The 17,051-nt window shown below is 46.7% G+C and overlaps 1 protein-coding gene and 1 non-coding gene across 2 annotated transcripts; both read left to right on the forward strand.

Annotated features, from left to right (window-relative positions):
- Nucleotides 1-11,538: 11,538 nt before the first annotated feature.
- RPL30 (ribosomal protein L30) lies at nucleotides 11,539-14,373 on the forward strand. Its single transcript, XM_062188187.1, has 5 exons — nucleotides 11,539-11,639; nucleotides 11,749-11,801; nucleotides 12,064-12,209; nucleotides 13,520-13,650; nucleotides 14,266-14,373. The coding sequence occupies exons 2-5, from the start codon at nucleotides 11,781-11,783 to the stop codon at nucleotides 14,313-14,315; spliced, it is 348 nt and encodes a 115-aa protein (XP_062044171.1). The 5' UTR covers nucleotides 11,539-11,639; nucleotides 11,749-11,780; the 3' UTR covers nucleotides 14,316-14,373.
- On the forward strand, nucleotides 13,936-14,067 carry LOC133758952 (small nucleolar RNA SNORA72). The gene has a single exon (XR_009865849.1). It is a non-coding gene; the product is annotated as a small nucleolar RNA SNORA72 (small nucleolar RNA).
- Nucleotides 14,374-17,051: the final 2,678 nt, after the last annotated feature.

Here is a 17,051-nt window from a genome sequence, read left to right on the forward strand (position 1 = left end):
ACTTTTTTTTTTTTTTTTTTTTTTTTTTTTTTTTGCAGCTCAATTCACAATAGCTAAAATACGGAATCAACCCAAATGCCATCAACTGAAAACTGGATAAAGAAATTATGGGGGCCGGTGCCGCGGCTCAGTAGGCTAATCCTCCTCCTGTGGCGTCGGCACCCTGGGTTCTAGTCCCAGCTGGGGCACCGGATTCTGTTCCGGTTGCTCCTCTTCCAGTCCAGCTCTCTGCTGTGGCCTGGGAGTGCAGTGGAGGATGGCCCAAGTGCTTGGGAGACCAGGAGGAAGCACCTGGCTCCTGGCTTCAGATCAGCACAGCGTGTCGGCCGTAGCAAGCATTTGGGGAGTGAACCAATGGAAGGAAGACCTTTCTCTCTGTCTCTCTCTCTCTCACTAACTCTGCCTGTCAAAAAAAAAAAAAAAAAAAAAGAAAAAAAAGAAAAAAAAGAAAAAGAAAAAGAAATTATGGGATATATACACCATGGAATACTACACAGTGCTAAAAAAAACATTAAATCCTGACGTTTGCAACAAAATGGATGAAACTGGGAAACATCATTCTTAGTGAAATGAACCAGCCTCAAAAGAACAAATACCATTTGTTCTTCCTAATCTGGGATAATAGAGCACCTACAAGGTAATCTATAAAAGTGAAATTAACATTTCGAGATGCAATGACTTTGAACAGCACTTGTCTCTACTGTTGAAGTTTTTTTTTTTCTTCATACAATTTGTTGAACTCTTTACTTAGTATAATCTTCTGTGTATAAAGTTAGTTGAAGGGGCTGGCTCTGTGGTGTAGTGGATAAAGCTGTTGACTGCAGTGCCAGTATCCCATATGGACGCCAGTTCAAGTCCTGGCTGCTCCACTTCTGATCCAGCTCTCTGCTATGGCCTGGGAAAGCAGAAGATGGCCCGAGTCCTTGGGCCCCAGCACCCACGTGGGAGACCCAGAGGAAGCTCCTGGTTTCTGGCTTCCGATTATCACAGTTCTGGCCATTGCAGCCATCTGGGAAGCAAACCAGCAGATGCAAGACCTCTCTCTCTCTCTCCCCCTCTGCCTCTCTGAACCCTGCCTTTCAAATACATAAGTAAATATTAAAAAGAAGTTAGTTGAAAATAGATCTTAGTAAAAAAAAAAAAAAGAAGAAGAAGAACAGGAATAGGAGGGAGGAGGAGGAAGAGGGTTAGGAGTGTGCATTCCTTAAATAAAAGGTTTGTGGGGGAAAAAAGATTTATTTTTATTTATTTGAATTTATTTGAAAGACAGAGTTACAGAGGGAGGTAGAGACAGAGAGAAAGGTCTTCCATCTGTTGGTTCATTCCCCAAATGGCCACAATGGCCAGAGCTAATCTGATCCAAAGCCAGGAGCCAGGGGCTTCGTCCGTCTGGGTCTTCCACGTGGGTGCAGGGGCCCCAGGAGATGGGTCATCCTCCACTGCTTTCCCAGGCACATCAGCAGGGAGCTGGACGGGAAGCAGAGCTGCTGGGACTCAAATTGGCCCCCATATGGGATACCAGCACTGTAGGCTGGGGCTTTAGCCCATTGTGCCACAGTGCTGCTACCTGTCATAGTGGATTTAGGCCCCCAGTGTAACCTCACCTTACCTTGGTTACCCCTCCGAAGGCTGTATCTCCAATACAGACACATTCAGAGGGACTGGGGATGAGGACTTCAACATATGCATGCTGAGGGAGACAAAATTCAGCCCTTATCACTGCCATTATTTATTTGCCATTCAAATTGCCTACAGTGTGGCTTATTTCCCTATAGGAGTCATCGTTCCAATTTTAGTATATGTGCTGCTGAAGCGAGCACTAGGAGTCATGAATACTACCCAGCTCGGGTTTTATCATATATTAAGAGGCTTCTCTCTCCCCGACCTCCTCCTGGTCCCCTCCCTTCCTCTTCCTCTCCCTCCTGGAGTGGGGGCCTGACAAAGCCTCAGGGACACAGCAGTCAGTTCACAAACCCCTTGGAAAGCAAGGGAATGTGTGTACTTCCTTAAGAAAGGACCCTTAGTAACTTTACAAATATCTACGGTGGGTCTACCTTCTCACCTTTCACCCAGGGAGACTGTGTTGCCAAGGGAAGAGAAATACTTTGAAAGTGGCTAATGATCTGACTGGATGTAGTCAGAGCTGGAAAGATTAGAGGATTGGCATAAGAAAGTTAGGGGAGAGGAATGTGGACAGACCTTTGAGAATGGGCCCAGATTAGGGGAATATTTGTCGTCTACAGACACTTCCAAAAGGCCCTGTATTAGTCAGCTGGGATTCTGTAACAAAAAACCATAGACTGGGTGCCTTAAACAACAGGATTTCTCTCTCAGTTCTGGACACTTGGAAGTCCGAGTCAAGGTCCCAGGCAATTCAGATCCTGGTGATCGCCATTTATTCTAAATCAGGGCTTACTGAGCCCAGTTAGGTCCCCCCTTTCCCTGTCAATTATCTTCTAGGAGTTACCTGGGGTATCTCACCTTTCCTTGGGGACAATTTGGTATACCTTCTATTTTCCTCAGGGGAAGCATTTTATAATCAGCTAAACAACAGAATGGAGGAACTTGTGGGTGCCAGTGTTTCTCATGGGCCACTCCAATGTCTGGAAGCAAAGGGCTAAAGGGGAAGGGACAGAAGCCATAAATGGGTTCAACACCATGTTCTTCCCCTTACCGAGGTTTATCTGGCCAATTTGCCATCAGCAGAAACAGGGACCAATTCTAAGTCTCTGAATTGTCACCCTGCTTTGAGAGAACCCATCAGTCACTTCACGGAAGATTGAATGGACTTCTTGGGGACAGCATATCACCATTACTGTAATATACACTAGATTAGATTTGTTTTTCCTGCCCATCATGCCTCGGCCAGTATGATCCATTATTAGGCACACTTATATTCAGTATTGTATCATCAAATAATTCACTTTGAGACAAGGAAGGTAACATTAATTTCTTTGTGATTTATTGATCTTTCCATTTATCATCCAGAAGCAGCCAAATCTGTAAAATGGTGAAATGGCACATTAAACACTCAGTTATTGCCCTAGACTAGGTGTGTCCTGTGGTTTAATGTGCTCTGAACCAGACTAAAAAGTAGTGCTACTTCTCCCATGACAATGCACACAGATCTGGGTCTTGCTCCCATGACTTCTTGTCCATTTGATGAACTATAAAATAAATTCCTTTTCAGCTTTCCTATGCTAGTTTGTCTCTGTCACTTACAAGTCTCTAGAGTAATACACATGCTTATCTTATTTCCTCTCTTCCTGACAGTTCTCATTTTCAACAATTACCTATCCTGTCTTACTCCTTTAGTCTCATTGGATGACCACTGGATAATACTGGATAATAACTGATATTGTGATTTTATTATTTTAAAAGATTTATTTATTTGAAAGGCAGAGAGAGAGAGAGTTCTTCCATCCGCCGGTTCACTCTTCAAATGGCTGCAATGGCCAAGGCTGGGCCAGGTCGAAGTCAGGAGCTTCAATCTATGAATTTTCGAGGGACACAGACATTCAAACTATAGCACCTAGTGGGGTCAGGAAACTTGCTATCATACAATGAAAAGTAACTTAGACAAGTTAACTCAAGTACTTTAATCATTCATCCACTAAAACAGGGGTAGTATCTATCCTGATTACTTTGGAGGAAAGAGAATATTAAATGCTTTGAAATTATACAGCACAACACAAAAGTGTAAGTTCAGAGCCAGCACTGTGACACAGCAGATTAAAGCTGCCACCTGCATTGCCAGCATCCCATATGGGCGCCAGTTTGAGTCCTGGCTGCTCCACTTCCAATCCAGCTCTCTGCTATGGCCTGGGAAAGCAGCAGAAGATGGTCCAAGTCCTTAGCCTGTGCACCCATGTGAGAGACCTAAAGAAGCTCTAGGCTCCTAGCTTTGGATTTGCCCAGCTCTGGCTGTTACAGCCATTTGGGCAGTGAGCCAACAGATGGAAGATCTCTCTCTGCCTTTGTAACTCTGCTTTTCAAATAAATAAATCTATCTAAATAAATAAATAAATAAAGCAAGCCAGCTAGCCAGTCAGCCAGCCCACCCACCCTGACCTGCAGTGCTGGCATCCCATATGGGTGCTGGTTCAAGTCCCAGCTGCCCCACTTCCAATCCAGCTCCCTGCTAATGCACCTGGGAAAACAGCAGAGGATGGCCCAAATCCTTGGGCCCTTGCACCCACATGGAAGACCTGGAAGAAGCTCCTGGCTCCCAGCTTCAGATTGGCCCAGCTATGGCCATTACAGCCATTTGGGGAGTGAACCAGCAGTTAGAAGACCTCTCTATATATAACTCTTTCACATAAATGTTTTTAAAAAGTATAAGGTGTTCGGCCGGTGCCGTGGCTTAATAGGCTAATCCTCCACCTTGCGGCGCTGGCACACCGGGTTCTAGTCCCAGTTGGGGCGCCAGATTCTATCCCGGTTGCCCCTCTTCCAGGCCAGCTCTCTGCTATGGCCCGGGAAGGCAGTGGAGGATGGCCCAAGTGCGTGGGCCCTGCACCCACATGGGAGACCAGGAGAAGCACCTGGCTCCTGGCTTCGGATCAGTGAGATGCGCCGGCCGCAGCGGCCATTGGAGGGTGAACGAACGGCAAAAGGAAGACCTTTCTCTCTGTCTCTCTCTCTCACTATCCACTCTGCCTGTCAAAAAAAAAAAAAAAGTATAAGGTGTTCAACTTGTTTAGCTTATATCTTTTTATGTGAGTTAGAGAAGAGGAGGAGGAAAGAGAGAGAGAGAGAGAGAGAGAGAGCAAGCGCCACCATCTGCTGGTTTACTCCCCAAATGGCTCCAACAGTCAGGGAAGGACCAGGCTAAAGCCAGGAGCCTGGAGCTTCCTCCAGGTCTCCCACATGGATGTAGGAATCCAAGCACTTAGGCCATCTTCCACTGCTTTCCCATCCAATCTAGCAGGGAGCTGGATCAGAAGTAGAGCAGCAGGATCTTGAACTGGTGCCCATATGGGATACTGGTGCCGCAGGCGGAGACTTAACCTGCTTTACCACAATGCCAGCCCCATATGTCTTTTTTAAAAAACAATTTATTTGAAAGGCAGAGTTAAAGAGAGAAAGGGAGAAACAGAGAGAGAGAAATCTTCCATTTGCTGGTTTACTACCCAAATGGCTGCAATGGCCAGAGCTGGGCCTGGCCAAAGCCAGGAGTCTAGAACTCCATGTCTTCCATGTGGGCACAGGGGACCAAGCACTCAGGTCATCTTCCACTGCTTTCCCAGGCATGTTAGCAAAGAGCTGGTTTAGAAGTGGAACAGCTGGGACTTGAACCAGCACTCACATGGGATGCCAGCATCACAGGTAGTGGCTTAGCCCACTGCACCACAATGCTGGCCCCAGTATCTCTATCTAGGTAAGCATGCCTCAGGACCAATCTAGCTCATTCTTCAGGTCTCTACTTCTCAAATTTCAGTGCTTATAAGAATCATCTAGAATGCCAATTAAACTGATTCCCATGTCCCACACCCAGAGATTTTTAAATATTTTTTTATTTGGAAAGTTGGAATTATAGAGAAAGAGGCAGAGACAGAGAAATGCCTATCTTCCATCTGCTGTTTCACTTCCCAGATGCCACAGTGGTCACCATTGGGTAAGGCTAAAGCCAGGAGCCAGGAGCTTCATCCAGGTCTCCCACATGGATGGTAGGGGCCCAAAGGGTTCTTTCTCTGCTGCTTTTCCCAAGCCATTATCAGGGAGCTGGATCAGCAGTGGAGCAGCCAGGACTGAACTGTTGCCTATATGGGATGCTAGCACTACAGGTGGCGGCTTTACCCACTATGCCACAGTGCCAGCCCCACAGAGATTTCTTCCATAGGCCTGGGTAGGGCCAAGGAGTCAGAACTCCAGAAAATTCTTTCTTTTTTTTTTTTTTAAGATTTATTTATTTATTCGAAAGCCAGAGTTACATAGAGAGAGAAGAGGCAAAGAGACAGAGAGAGGTCTTTCATCCGCTGGTTCACTCCCCAACTGGCTGCAATGGCCAAAGCTGTGCTGATCGAAGCCAGGAGCCAGGAGCTTCTTCCAGGTTTCCCACGTGGGTGCAGGGGCCCAAGGACTTGGGCTGTCTTCTACTGCTTTCCCAGGCCATAGTAGAGAGCTGGATCGGAATTGGAGCAGCTGGGACTAGAACCAGTGCCCATATGGGATGCTGGCACTCAGGCCAGGGAGTTAACCCACTGCGCCACAGTGTCAGCCCCAGAAATTCTTTATTTAAAAAAAAAATGTTTATTTTCATTTTATTTGAAAGGCAGAGAGAGAGAGAAAGAGAGAGAGAGAGAGAGATATCTTATCTGTTTGTTCACTCCCCAAACACCCATAATAGCTAGGCCCATGCTAGGCTGAAGCCAGGAGGCCAGAATTCCATCTTGGTCTCCCACCTGGGTGGCAGGGACCCAAGTGTTTGAGCCATTACCTGTTGCCTCTCAGCATGCACATTAGCATGATGCTAAGTCCCAGGGGAAGAACCAGCCTTGAGTCTGGTCACCCCAATATGCATCTCAAGCAGCATCTCAACTGGTGCACCAAACATCCGCCCCTCCAGGCAAATCTGACACAGATCATCTGGAGACCAGACTTGGAGAAACACTGCTGAGATATAACTAATGTTTCATGAGATAGCTTTGAAAAAAGAACATTTTATTATTAAAAAGGAACTTTCATGTACTAATACACATGCTGTAAAATAAAAGTCAAGCAGTTACTATGTAAAGGTCCTTGCCTCACCACTGCTCTGCTCTTCTCAGATGTAAGTTTTAATTAAATTCCCAGACTTTTATCTTCTTTTTTTTTTTTTTTTTTTTTTTCTTTTTGACAGGCAGAGTGGATAGTGAGAGAGAGAGACAGAGAGAAAGGTCTTCCTTTTTGCCGTTGGTTCACCCTCCAATGGCCGCTGCGGCCGGCGCATCTCGCTGATCCGAAGCCAGGAGCCAGGTGCTTCTCCTGGTCTCCCATGTGGGTGCAGGGCCCAAGCACTTCGGCCATCCTCCACTGCCTTCCCAGGCCATAGCAACAGAGAGCTGGCCTGGAAGAGGGGCAACCGGGATAGAATCCGGCACCCCAACCGGGACTAGAACCTGGTGTGCCGGCGCCACAGGCGGAGGATTAGCCTGTTAAGCCACGGCGCCGGCCCCAGACTTTTATCTACACCTATCCATATAGGTTGGTTAAGAATGATTGGGGCTGGTGCTGTAGCACAGTGGGTTAAGGCCCCAGCCTGCAGCGCTGGCATCCCATATGGATGCTGGTTCAAGTCCCGCTGCTCCTCTTCCAATCCGGCTCTCTGCTATGGCCTGGGAAAGCAGTAGAAGATGGTTTAAGTTCTTGGGCCCCTGCACCCATGTGGGAGACCTGGAGGAGGCTCCTGGCTCCTGGCTTCAGAATGGCACAGCTCTGGCCGTTGCAGCCATGTGGGGAGTGAACCAGCGGATGGAGGACTTTCTCTCTCTCTCCCTGACTCTACCTCTTTCTTTCTTTCTTTCTTTGTTTTTTTTTTTTTTTTTTTAATTTCAGGCAGAGTGGATAGTGAGAGAGAGACAGAAAGAAAGGTCTTCCTTTGCCATTGGTTCACCCTCCAATGGCCGCTGTGGCCGGCGCATCTTGCTAATCTGAAGCCAGGAGCCAGGAACTTCTCCTGGTCTCCCATGCGAGTGCAGGGCCCAAGCGTTGGGCCATCCTCCACTGCCTTCCCGGGCCATAGCAGAGAGCTGGCCTGGAAGAGGGGCAACCGGGATAGAATCCGGCGCCCAGACCGGGACTAGAACCCGGTGTGCCAGTGCCGCTTAGCCTGTTAAGAAGCCACGGCGCCGGCCTAAAGATTTTATTTTAATTATTTATTTGAGAGGTAGAATCAGAGAGAGAGGGAGAGAGAAAGGTCCTCCATCCGCTGGCTTACTGCCTCAATGTCTGCAGATCCGAAGCCAGGAGCTTCCTCAGGGTCTCCCATGCGGGTGCAGGGGCCCAAGGACTTGGGCCATCTTCTACTGCTTTCCCAGGCCATAGCAGAGAGCTGGGGTGGGAAGTGGAGCAGCCGGGACTCAAACTGGCACCCACATGGGTTGCCGGCACTGCAGGCGTGGTTTCACCCGCTACACAACACCGGCCCTGCAAAGCTCTTTTCTGATTAGAATGCATCCCCTCCTTGCACAGGACTGTACTTCAAATCTCAGCTCTGACTTCCCAATCTTCACTAACTTAATCACTTTTCTTTCTAGTTTTATCCCCTACAAATTAAGGACATTAAAGTCTATGAGGGTATAGTAATTAAGTACATTAAAGTCTATACAGAAGCTAATTATTCTCAGTATCACTCTCCTTTCAGGCCTAGCTATGCGCTAGGCTTTCAGAACAGGGGCCATGTCTTATCTCTGTATATTCTTATTGCCGGGAGTGAGGCTCCATTTGTCAAATAGTTTTCACACTGAATAAGCATGTTGTGCTATTCACGCCTTCCTTCATTTCTGAAGGAGTCTCACATCAGCAGGTCTAACGTGGGACTTGGCACACGATCCCATTTGTGGAACGAATAAAGGTGCAGTCTGTACCAGTGGTTTCATCCTGATGCACAGGCATGGATTTATGCCGTCCTCATAGATCTCATCTTTATTTCTCAACATGACTAATAGCCATGAGGGTAGGGTGTAGCTGTTTCCACAGCAAGTGTCTAAGAACACTTGATAATAGAAAAGATGCCTTTCCTAATGCAAACTACACATCCTCAACCTGCACTAGAGTGAACTGTAACAGAAAGTGCTCTTACGTAGATGGTTCACTTTTTAATAATAAGATGACAACTGTTAAGTGAAACATGGATCAGAAAAGAAAAAATGCACAGGATAAAAAATAGGGAGGCTGTTGTTTTCATCTCTTATCAGGTAGCAGTGCCAATTCTCCAGATCTGCTTCTTTAAATCAGAGCCTTGGGACTGACGTTGTGGCACAGCAGGTTAAGGTGCCACTTGCAACATGGGCATTCTCTGTCAGAGGACTAACCTGGTCCCGGCTGCTCCATTTCTTTAAAAAAAAAAAAAAAAGATTTAATGTATTTGAAAGGCAGAGTTACAGAGAGGCAGAGGCTGGGGGGGGGGGGGGGAGGCTTGTATCCACTGGTTCACTCCCCAGAAGGCCACAATGGCCAGAGCTGCGCCAATCCAAAGCCAGGAGCCAAGAGCTTCTTCTGGGTCTCTCATGCAGGTGAAGGGGTCCAAGGACTTCAGCCATCTTTGACCTCTTTCCTAGGCCATAGCAGAGAGCTGGATTGGAAGTGCAGCCGCCGGGACTCGAACCAGTGCTCATATGGGAAGCTGGCACTGCAGGAGGTGGCTTTACTCACTACCTCACGGTGCCAGCCCCTGCTCTACTTCTGTTCCAGCTCCCTGCTACTGTGTCAGGATAAGCAGCAGAGGACGGCTTAATTATCTGGGCCCCTGCCTGTATGGGAGAACAGGATGGAGTTCCTGGCTCCTAGCTTCAGCCTGGCCCAGCCCTGGCTGTTGGGGCCATTTAGGGAGTGGAACATAGAAGACTCTCTTTCTACCTTTCAAACATAAATCATAAAAAAAAAAAAATCAGAGGACTGGTTACTTGTTACTTATAAAATTAGTTAAGAAAACAAAACCAGAACTCCATACGTTTATAGAACCAGTTAATAGAAGGCAAATATTAATGGGATTCACACAATGTTAAATAATTCATGCCTACATGTTAAAACAAGTAATTCTTCTACAGCAATTTCACTTCAAAATGCAGCAAGCACTTGATCAATTTTGTGAAGAGCCCTAAGCTACAAATGTTGGTTCTGGCCCTAACTCTGACAATCTGGTTACTATCTCACAGCTTTTTTTAACTGTTAAGTAAAATAATATAGGTATGGGGCCGGTGCTGTGACAGAGAGGGTAAAGCCACCGCCTGCAGTGCTGGCATCCCATACGGATGCCAGTTTAAGTCCCGGCTGCTCCACTTCCATAGCTCTCTGCTATGGCCTGGGAAAGCAGTGGAAGATGGCCCAAGTCCTCAGGCTCCTGCACCTGGGTGGGAGACCCAAAGGAAGCTCCTGGATCCTGGCTTCAGATCGGCACAGCTCGGCTATTGCGGCCAATTGGGGAGTGAACCAGCGGATGGAAGGGCTCTTTCTCTGCCTCTCCTTCTCTCTCTGTGTAACTCTTTCAAATAAATAAATAAATAAATAAATGTTAAAAACAATAATATAGGTAAATAAAGTAGCATAGTTTCTGGCTCAGCACAAGTTTTGAGGGTGGAAGTTCCTCCCTGTTCCTTCTTCCATTCCAGTTTTAGTGTATGTGCTGCCGAGGCGAGCACCCTGTCCCTTCTTTCTCCAAGATGACACTAGAAACAGTTCATCTACCAGTCTGATTCTACTTTTTTATTGTTGCTGGTGAAAGGGTGGGGACTTTCTTCTGCAGCTAATATCTATTTCTTTTTTAAAAAAAATTATTTATTTGAAAGGCAAGGTTAGAGAGAGATGGTCCATCGGCTGGTTCACTCCTCAAATGGCTGCAAAGGCCAGGGAAGGGCCAGGCGGGCAGGAGACAGAAATCCCATGCCCTCTGCCGTGTGTGTGTGTGGGGGGGGGGGGGTTGGGGGTGGGGGGTGGGGGGTGGGCTTAAGCTCTTGGGCCATCGTGGGTTGCTTTCCCATAGACTGCTGGTGCCACCTGTGCCACAAGGCCCCTCCCAGGCCGGCCAATATCTTTTTAACTTTTATTTATTTGAAAAGCAGAGCGATAGCGAGAAGCAGAGAGAATCTTCCATCCCCTGGTTCACTCCCCAGAGTCGGAACCCTGGGTCTTCCGTGCGGGCGGCAGGACCCAAGTCCTGGAGCCATCGCCTACTGCTTCCCAGGGTGTGCGTCAGCAGGAAGCTAGACTGGAAGCAGAGCAGGGACTCAACCCAGCACTGGGATATGGAATGCAGGATCCCCAAGGCAGCCTTAACCGCCACGCCTAACTCCACCACAGAGCCCAACACTATGAATACGAAGGTCCAAAGTTCACAGCAAAAATACTTTTAAAAGTTAAAACTGTTTATCGCACTTTCTATGCAAGTACGGCTCACAGGTCCACACTAACAGTGCCATAAAAGGTGAGTTTGTGGGAGCCTGCGCCGGGAGCCCCGTTTCCGGGGCCAGTAACTCAGGCAGGGTCAGGCGAGAGCCCGGCGGAGGGAAAACGCAGAGGGGCTCACCAGGGTCCCCCGAGCCTCCCCAAACGCCGCGCCTACGGGCTGAGACCTCCTGGGCGCCGAGACAGCGGCTGCCCCCGCCGCCGGTTCTCACCGAGCCTGCCACGTCATCCGCAGGCGGCTTCTCCCACTGCCGCCTGGTTCAACGCTCCTGGGTTCCTACGCCCGCGGCCCGCACCACAAAAGCAACATCACCCCCAGAGAACCCTAACGTTACAACACGGGGACCCGAACACTCCGGCCACCGTACTGTCCCGCGGTATCCTACAGCAACCAGCGCTCCTCCTCTAGCTCCGCCCCTTCCGCTTTGCGATTTGCTTCCGCTTCCGGCCTTGCGTTCCGGCTCTGCCGTGAAGAGCTGTGCATTGTGGGAACTCCTTCCTTTCTCGCTCCCCGGCCATCTTTGCGGCTGCACTTGGTGAGTGGTCTCCACCGGGCCGAGGATCGAGCAGGCTGGGGATTCCCGCGGGTTGCCGTTGGAAGCTTGGGATCCTAAACTTCCTGCCCTGTCCTCTGTCATGTTGCAGGTTGGAGGCCGTCCCGCACCTAAGGCAGGAAGATGGTGGCCGCCAAGAAGACGGTGAGTGGGGCGCGCCAGGGCTGGAGGCCGATTCACGTGGAGAGAGCGGGCAGTGGCCGGGGCGGGCACCTCGGAGCTCGCTGGGGAGACCGCGTTGACTCGTAGCATTGGGAGGAGCCCGGAGGGAACCGAGAAACCCTCTCAGTGGCTTGGGGCCCTCGATGGCGGAGGTTTTAAGAGGCTCGCTTCCAGAAGGCTGGACCCAGGTTTGAGGGGATCGCAGGCGAGGCCTTCAGACCCGTGTTAAATGTTTGCTTTGTAGAAAAAGTCGCTGGAGTCGATCAACTCTAGGCTCCAGCTTGTGATGAAGAGCGGAAAATACGTGCTGGGGTACAAGCAGTCTCTGAAGATGATCAGGCAAGGCAAGGCGAAGCTGGTCATCCTCGCCAACAACTGCCCGGCCCTGAGGTAATGGGAGGAAGTGCTCGGGAGCGAGTACCCAGGAGCGTGCCCATGGCATCTGTACATTCACCTTTTCCAAAAGACAGTCGCAGGATAACCAATACGGTTGCTGTTAATCGCGATCCACACCTCCGGCCGCCTAGACAAACCCTGTGCTTGGCTTCTCTCTAACTTTATCTTTGAGCAGAATTTTAAGTTTTCAAGTTGGTTTAAAGATGCTTCGTTTTCTGCACTTGTTTTGTAGCGTAGAGAAGTCCAGGCTGGACTGTGGCTTGCAACCTGTCATAGAATTACTTAGTGTATTCTAAAGCAAGGTTTATGCTTAAGCCGCTGTTTTGAAATTGAACTTGGTGGGTTATTGTAAATAAACTTGGACCTTGCAGAACACAAGCCATGTGATCAGTTCCCCCGCCCTCAATTTTCTAGGGTAATGCATAACTTAGAACATTTCCTATAGAGTGTTATCACGAGAAAAGCTGGAGTGTAGTCCATCCCATCCCATGGTTCGGTCTTACTCTAAACCATTCTTTAAATCTTGCCGGCTACAGTAATGTTCGTCCATTGTGAATGCAAAGGGTTCACATTGGGGATTTTGTAAAAATGCAGATTCTGGTTCTTGGCGTCTGGGTGGTGTCTGAGGTACAGTTTGAATAAGCTGCTCATGGGACTGCTGCTCTGTGGATCCACACTTTAAGGCCCTAAATTTCTAAAACCATTGGAATCCACTAAATTGACAGGGAATTAACTGTGGGTAAAATCTCATTTCCCATCTAGGAATCAGGACACTAGATGGTGATAGAAACATCTTTTTAAAGTTTTTATTTAATGCATGCATTTTTTTTTTCATAGATAAAGCTTTAGGAATATAGTGGTTCTTTCCCCCATACCCACCCTCCCCCCCCAACTCCCATCCCACTTCCCTCTCCTATCTCCTTCATTATGGAGAAACATCTTTTTTTAAAAAAGCAAACTTGGAGTTGGGTTCTAGATCCTCCACTTTTTACCCATGTCTGTTAGCTAAAAATGAAGAACACATGCCTACTTTGGAGGTTGTGGTTATTACAGTGACTGGCACTGACACTGAGTGAATAATATTTTGATTTGTATCTTAGCCGTTTCCATGAGCACAGGTGATGTCTTGAATGTAGTAGGTATTGGGTAGATAATTACTGGTTGCTGTCACATGTAAAGGATCCAAGTGAAGGTTGGCTTGTATCAGTTAATGGATATGAAAAGTTTTTAGGAGTAATAGATTAAAACTGATAAAAGAAGTGGTAACAAGGTATGACATTTCTTTGCGTTTTGTTTTTCCCAAGGAAATCTGAAATAGAGTATTATGCCATGTTGGCCAAAACTGGTGTCCATCACTACAGTGGCAATAATATTGAACTGGGCACAGCTTGTGGAAAATACTACAGAGTATGCACGCTTTCTATCATTGATCCAGGTATGCTTTTCAAGTCATCAAATCATTTTTTTCCTTTTTAATGTAATACAGATATTCCTTGCTATACAAGTGACTTTGATTCCTGAGTAAAAAGTATTGTAATAAAGCACCTAAGAAATAATGACTTGCTAATGGGTGAAGGGACTGGCAAGCAGGTGACAAAACAGACAAGGAAAATTAGTTTGATGAAAAAAGTACCTACAGCAGCTACATTCTGTTTCAGGTTTAATGAATATTTAATTAGTTTAATGAATAGAGTCTACTGAGTACTTAATTCATATATTGTTGCGAATATTCTCGCTGTTCTGGTTTTGCAGTAATCAGGGCAGGCTAAACATTCGCTATATTAAGACCATGCATGTGTCCCCAGGCCTAGTTCTTTCCCTATGTCTGGTTTTATAAATGCTGGTGATAAAATAGTTCTGACTGGTTAGTATGCTCATATGTGATGGCTCTGATTCTAGGGCATCTTTGAGATGACAGTGTAGCTAGTACAGCTTTTGCAAATAGTGGTAATTTGCAGACTTCTACAGAAGTCATAACCAAAGTAGGGAGTTTTTGTGACTACCAGTAGTCACTAAATGATTTGTAAAATTACTGTTTTTTGTTTTCTAGGCGATTCTGATATTATTAGAAGCATGCCAGAACAGACTGGTGAAAAGTGAATCATGCAACTTTTTCTTTAATAAAACCTGCCAGAGCTTGTTGGTAATCGCTGTGTCCATGTCAGTTATTTTTCTAGATCTTGTTTCAGTACACTTGGCTAAGGTAGGGTTAGAGAGGGTGAGGCAGCTGGATGTAGACAAGACTTTGGGTACGAGGAGTTACATATCCCAGTTTCCATTTATTTGTTTTCGTTAGGGGTTTCTTTCTAATATTAGACTTTGAAGAGAATTGATTTTCATAATTGTAGTCCTTTTTTCTTTGAAGATTTATTTATTTGAAAGTTAGAGAGGTAGAGCCAGAGAGAGAGCGGTCTTCCATCCACTGGTTCACTCCCCAAGTAGTCACATGGACCAGAGCTGAGCTGATTGGAAGCCAGGAGCTTCTTTTAGGTCTCAAGTGGTTGCAGGGGGCCAAGGCCCTGGGCCATCTTCTGCTTCCCCAGGCCACAGCAGAGAGTTGTTTCAGAAGTGGAGTAGCCAGGACTTGAATTGGTGCCCATATGGGGTTTAACTCACTGTGCCACAGTGCTAGCCTCTATAATTTTAGTCTTAGGACATTGTTTGCATTTTATATTTGAATGAGAGGCAATAATGTTAAATAACCAGAATTTAGTTAGAATTTCAGTTTACCAAATCTAAATAGAAAAGATGAAGTAAAATGTTATCACAGGCTAAAGAAATTCCATTGAAATTTAATGAATAAGGATCTTTTTTGACCACAAAAGAAGTGGTTAAAGTAGATATGTTCCAGACATTTAGTTAAATGTTACATGTCAAATTGCCCAAATAGATTTTACAATATATATTCCTGAGAGATGTACCATAAAGTAAGCCTGTGTTCATATCTTTGGGAAACTTCATTCTTCCAATGGGAAGTCCCATGGAAACTGGTGAAGTTTCATCTTGACTTGAGTTGAATGGTCCAGGTAAGGGTATCTCTACCTGCTTAGTCTGCTAAGCTTTGAAGGAGGCTACCAAAGGGTCAGAAATGTCTTGGGATTTTACAATCAATCTTCCCCTTCTTTCTCTTCCTCAGGCAAGTTTTTTTTTTTTTTTTTTTTTTTTTTAATATTTTGTTTGAAAGAAGTTATAGGGAGGGAGAGATGACAGGTCTTCCCCAAATGGCTGCAGCAGCTGAAGCTGGGCTGGACTGAAGTCAGGAGCCAGGAACTTCTCAGTCTTCCCCTGTGGGTGCAGGGACCCAAGCAATTGCGCCATTTCCCGCTGCTTTCCCAGACACATTAGCAGGGAGCTGGATCAAAAGTGGAGCAGCTGGAACTCAAACCAGTGCCCATAAGGGATGCCCGAGTCAGGCAGCCACTTCTTATAAAGATTTACTGAATGTGAAGTCTGGACTTTTTTTTTTTTTTTTTAAGATTTATTTATTTGAAAGAGCTACAGAGAGAGAGAGGTCTTCCATCCGCTGGTTCACTCCCCAGATGGCCGCGATGGCTGGAGCTGCACCAATCCGAAGCCGGGAGCTTCTTCCGGGTCTCCCATGTGGGTGCAGGGGCCCAAGGACTTGGGCCATCTTCAGTTGCTTTCCCAGGCCACAACAGAGAGCTGAATCAGAAGAAGAGCAGCCAGGTCTTGAACTGGCACCCATATGGGATGTGGGCACTTCAGGCCAGAGTTTTGACCCACAGTGGCAGTCCCTGGACGTTCTTTTAATAGCTCTACATAACAAGTTACTGATTTGGTCATTTTCCCGGGGTGAAGATAAGGGAGTTGGTTTGTGTCTGAAGTTTAACAAGTTGTAGATAAACTTTGGAGAAAGGCTCTTAACTGACTAGAGTTTGATTCGTTTGGGTACTTGGTATTTTTATATTTTATAGAAATAGAGTATAACTATCAAGAAATGGACATCAGCTTATAGATAAATGAGTTTATGGTCTTCTGATTAGACTCCTAACCACGACCCAAATTAAGAACAAAACATTAAGGTCCAGTGCCTGTAGTGCTAGCATCCCATATGGGTGACGGTGCAGATCCTGCCTGCTCCACTTCCAATCCAGCTCCCTGATAATGTGCCTGGGAAAGAAGTGAAAGAGGATACAAGTCTTAGGGCCCCTGCACCCATGTGGGAGACCTGGTAGAAGCTTCTGGCTTTAGATTAGCTCAGCTCTGGTAGTTGCAGACATCTGGGGGGTGAACTGAGTAATGGAAGTTCCCTCTCCCTATTAGTCTGCCTGTCAAATCTTTTTAAAAAATTACTAGTACCCAAGAATTTTTTGTTTGTTTGTTTTTAAGATTTTATTTATTTGAAGCCAGGAGTTTACTCCAGGTCTCCCACATGGGTGTAGGGGCCCAACCACTTGGGCCATCTTCTGCTTTCCCAGGCCATTAGCAGGGAGCTGGGTTGGAAGAGGGAACATCTGGGACATGGACCAGTGCCCATATGGGATGCCGGCTCCACAGGCAGAGGCTTAGCCTACTACGTATGCCACAGTGCCATCCCCGGCAGAATTTCTTAATTTGGGAGCATACTGATGTTTTGCGATGGGACTTTATTTTGGAGAGGGCTGTGGATACTGTTGGCTGTTGTAACCCCTCATCCTGCCAAGATGTAAGTTACCTCCACATTATTACTCCATCATCCCTCCTGTATTAAGAGCTACTTAATCAGGAAAGTGTTCTAAGGTGTTGATGTTTACATATCTGGACTCTGGTGTGTCCAAGTGATTTGAAATATTTGAAACCTGTGGTAAGAGCTGCTTCGTCTCGCTACCGGTCAGA

The sequence above is a fragment of the Lepus europaeus genome, chromosome 4 (assembly GCF_033115175.1).
Source record: "Lepus europaeus isolate LE1 chromosome 4, mLepTim1.pri, whole genome shotgun sequence".
In the NCBI taxonomy this organism is placed as follows: Eukaryota; Metazoa; Chordata; class Mammalia; order Lagomorpha; family Leporidae; genus Lepus; species Lepus europaeus.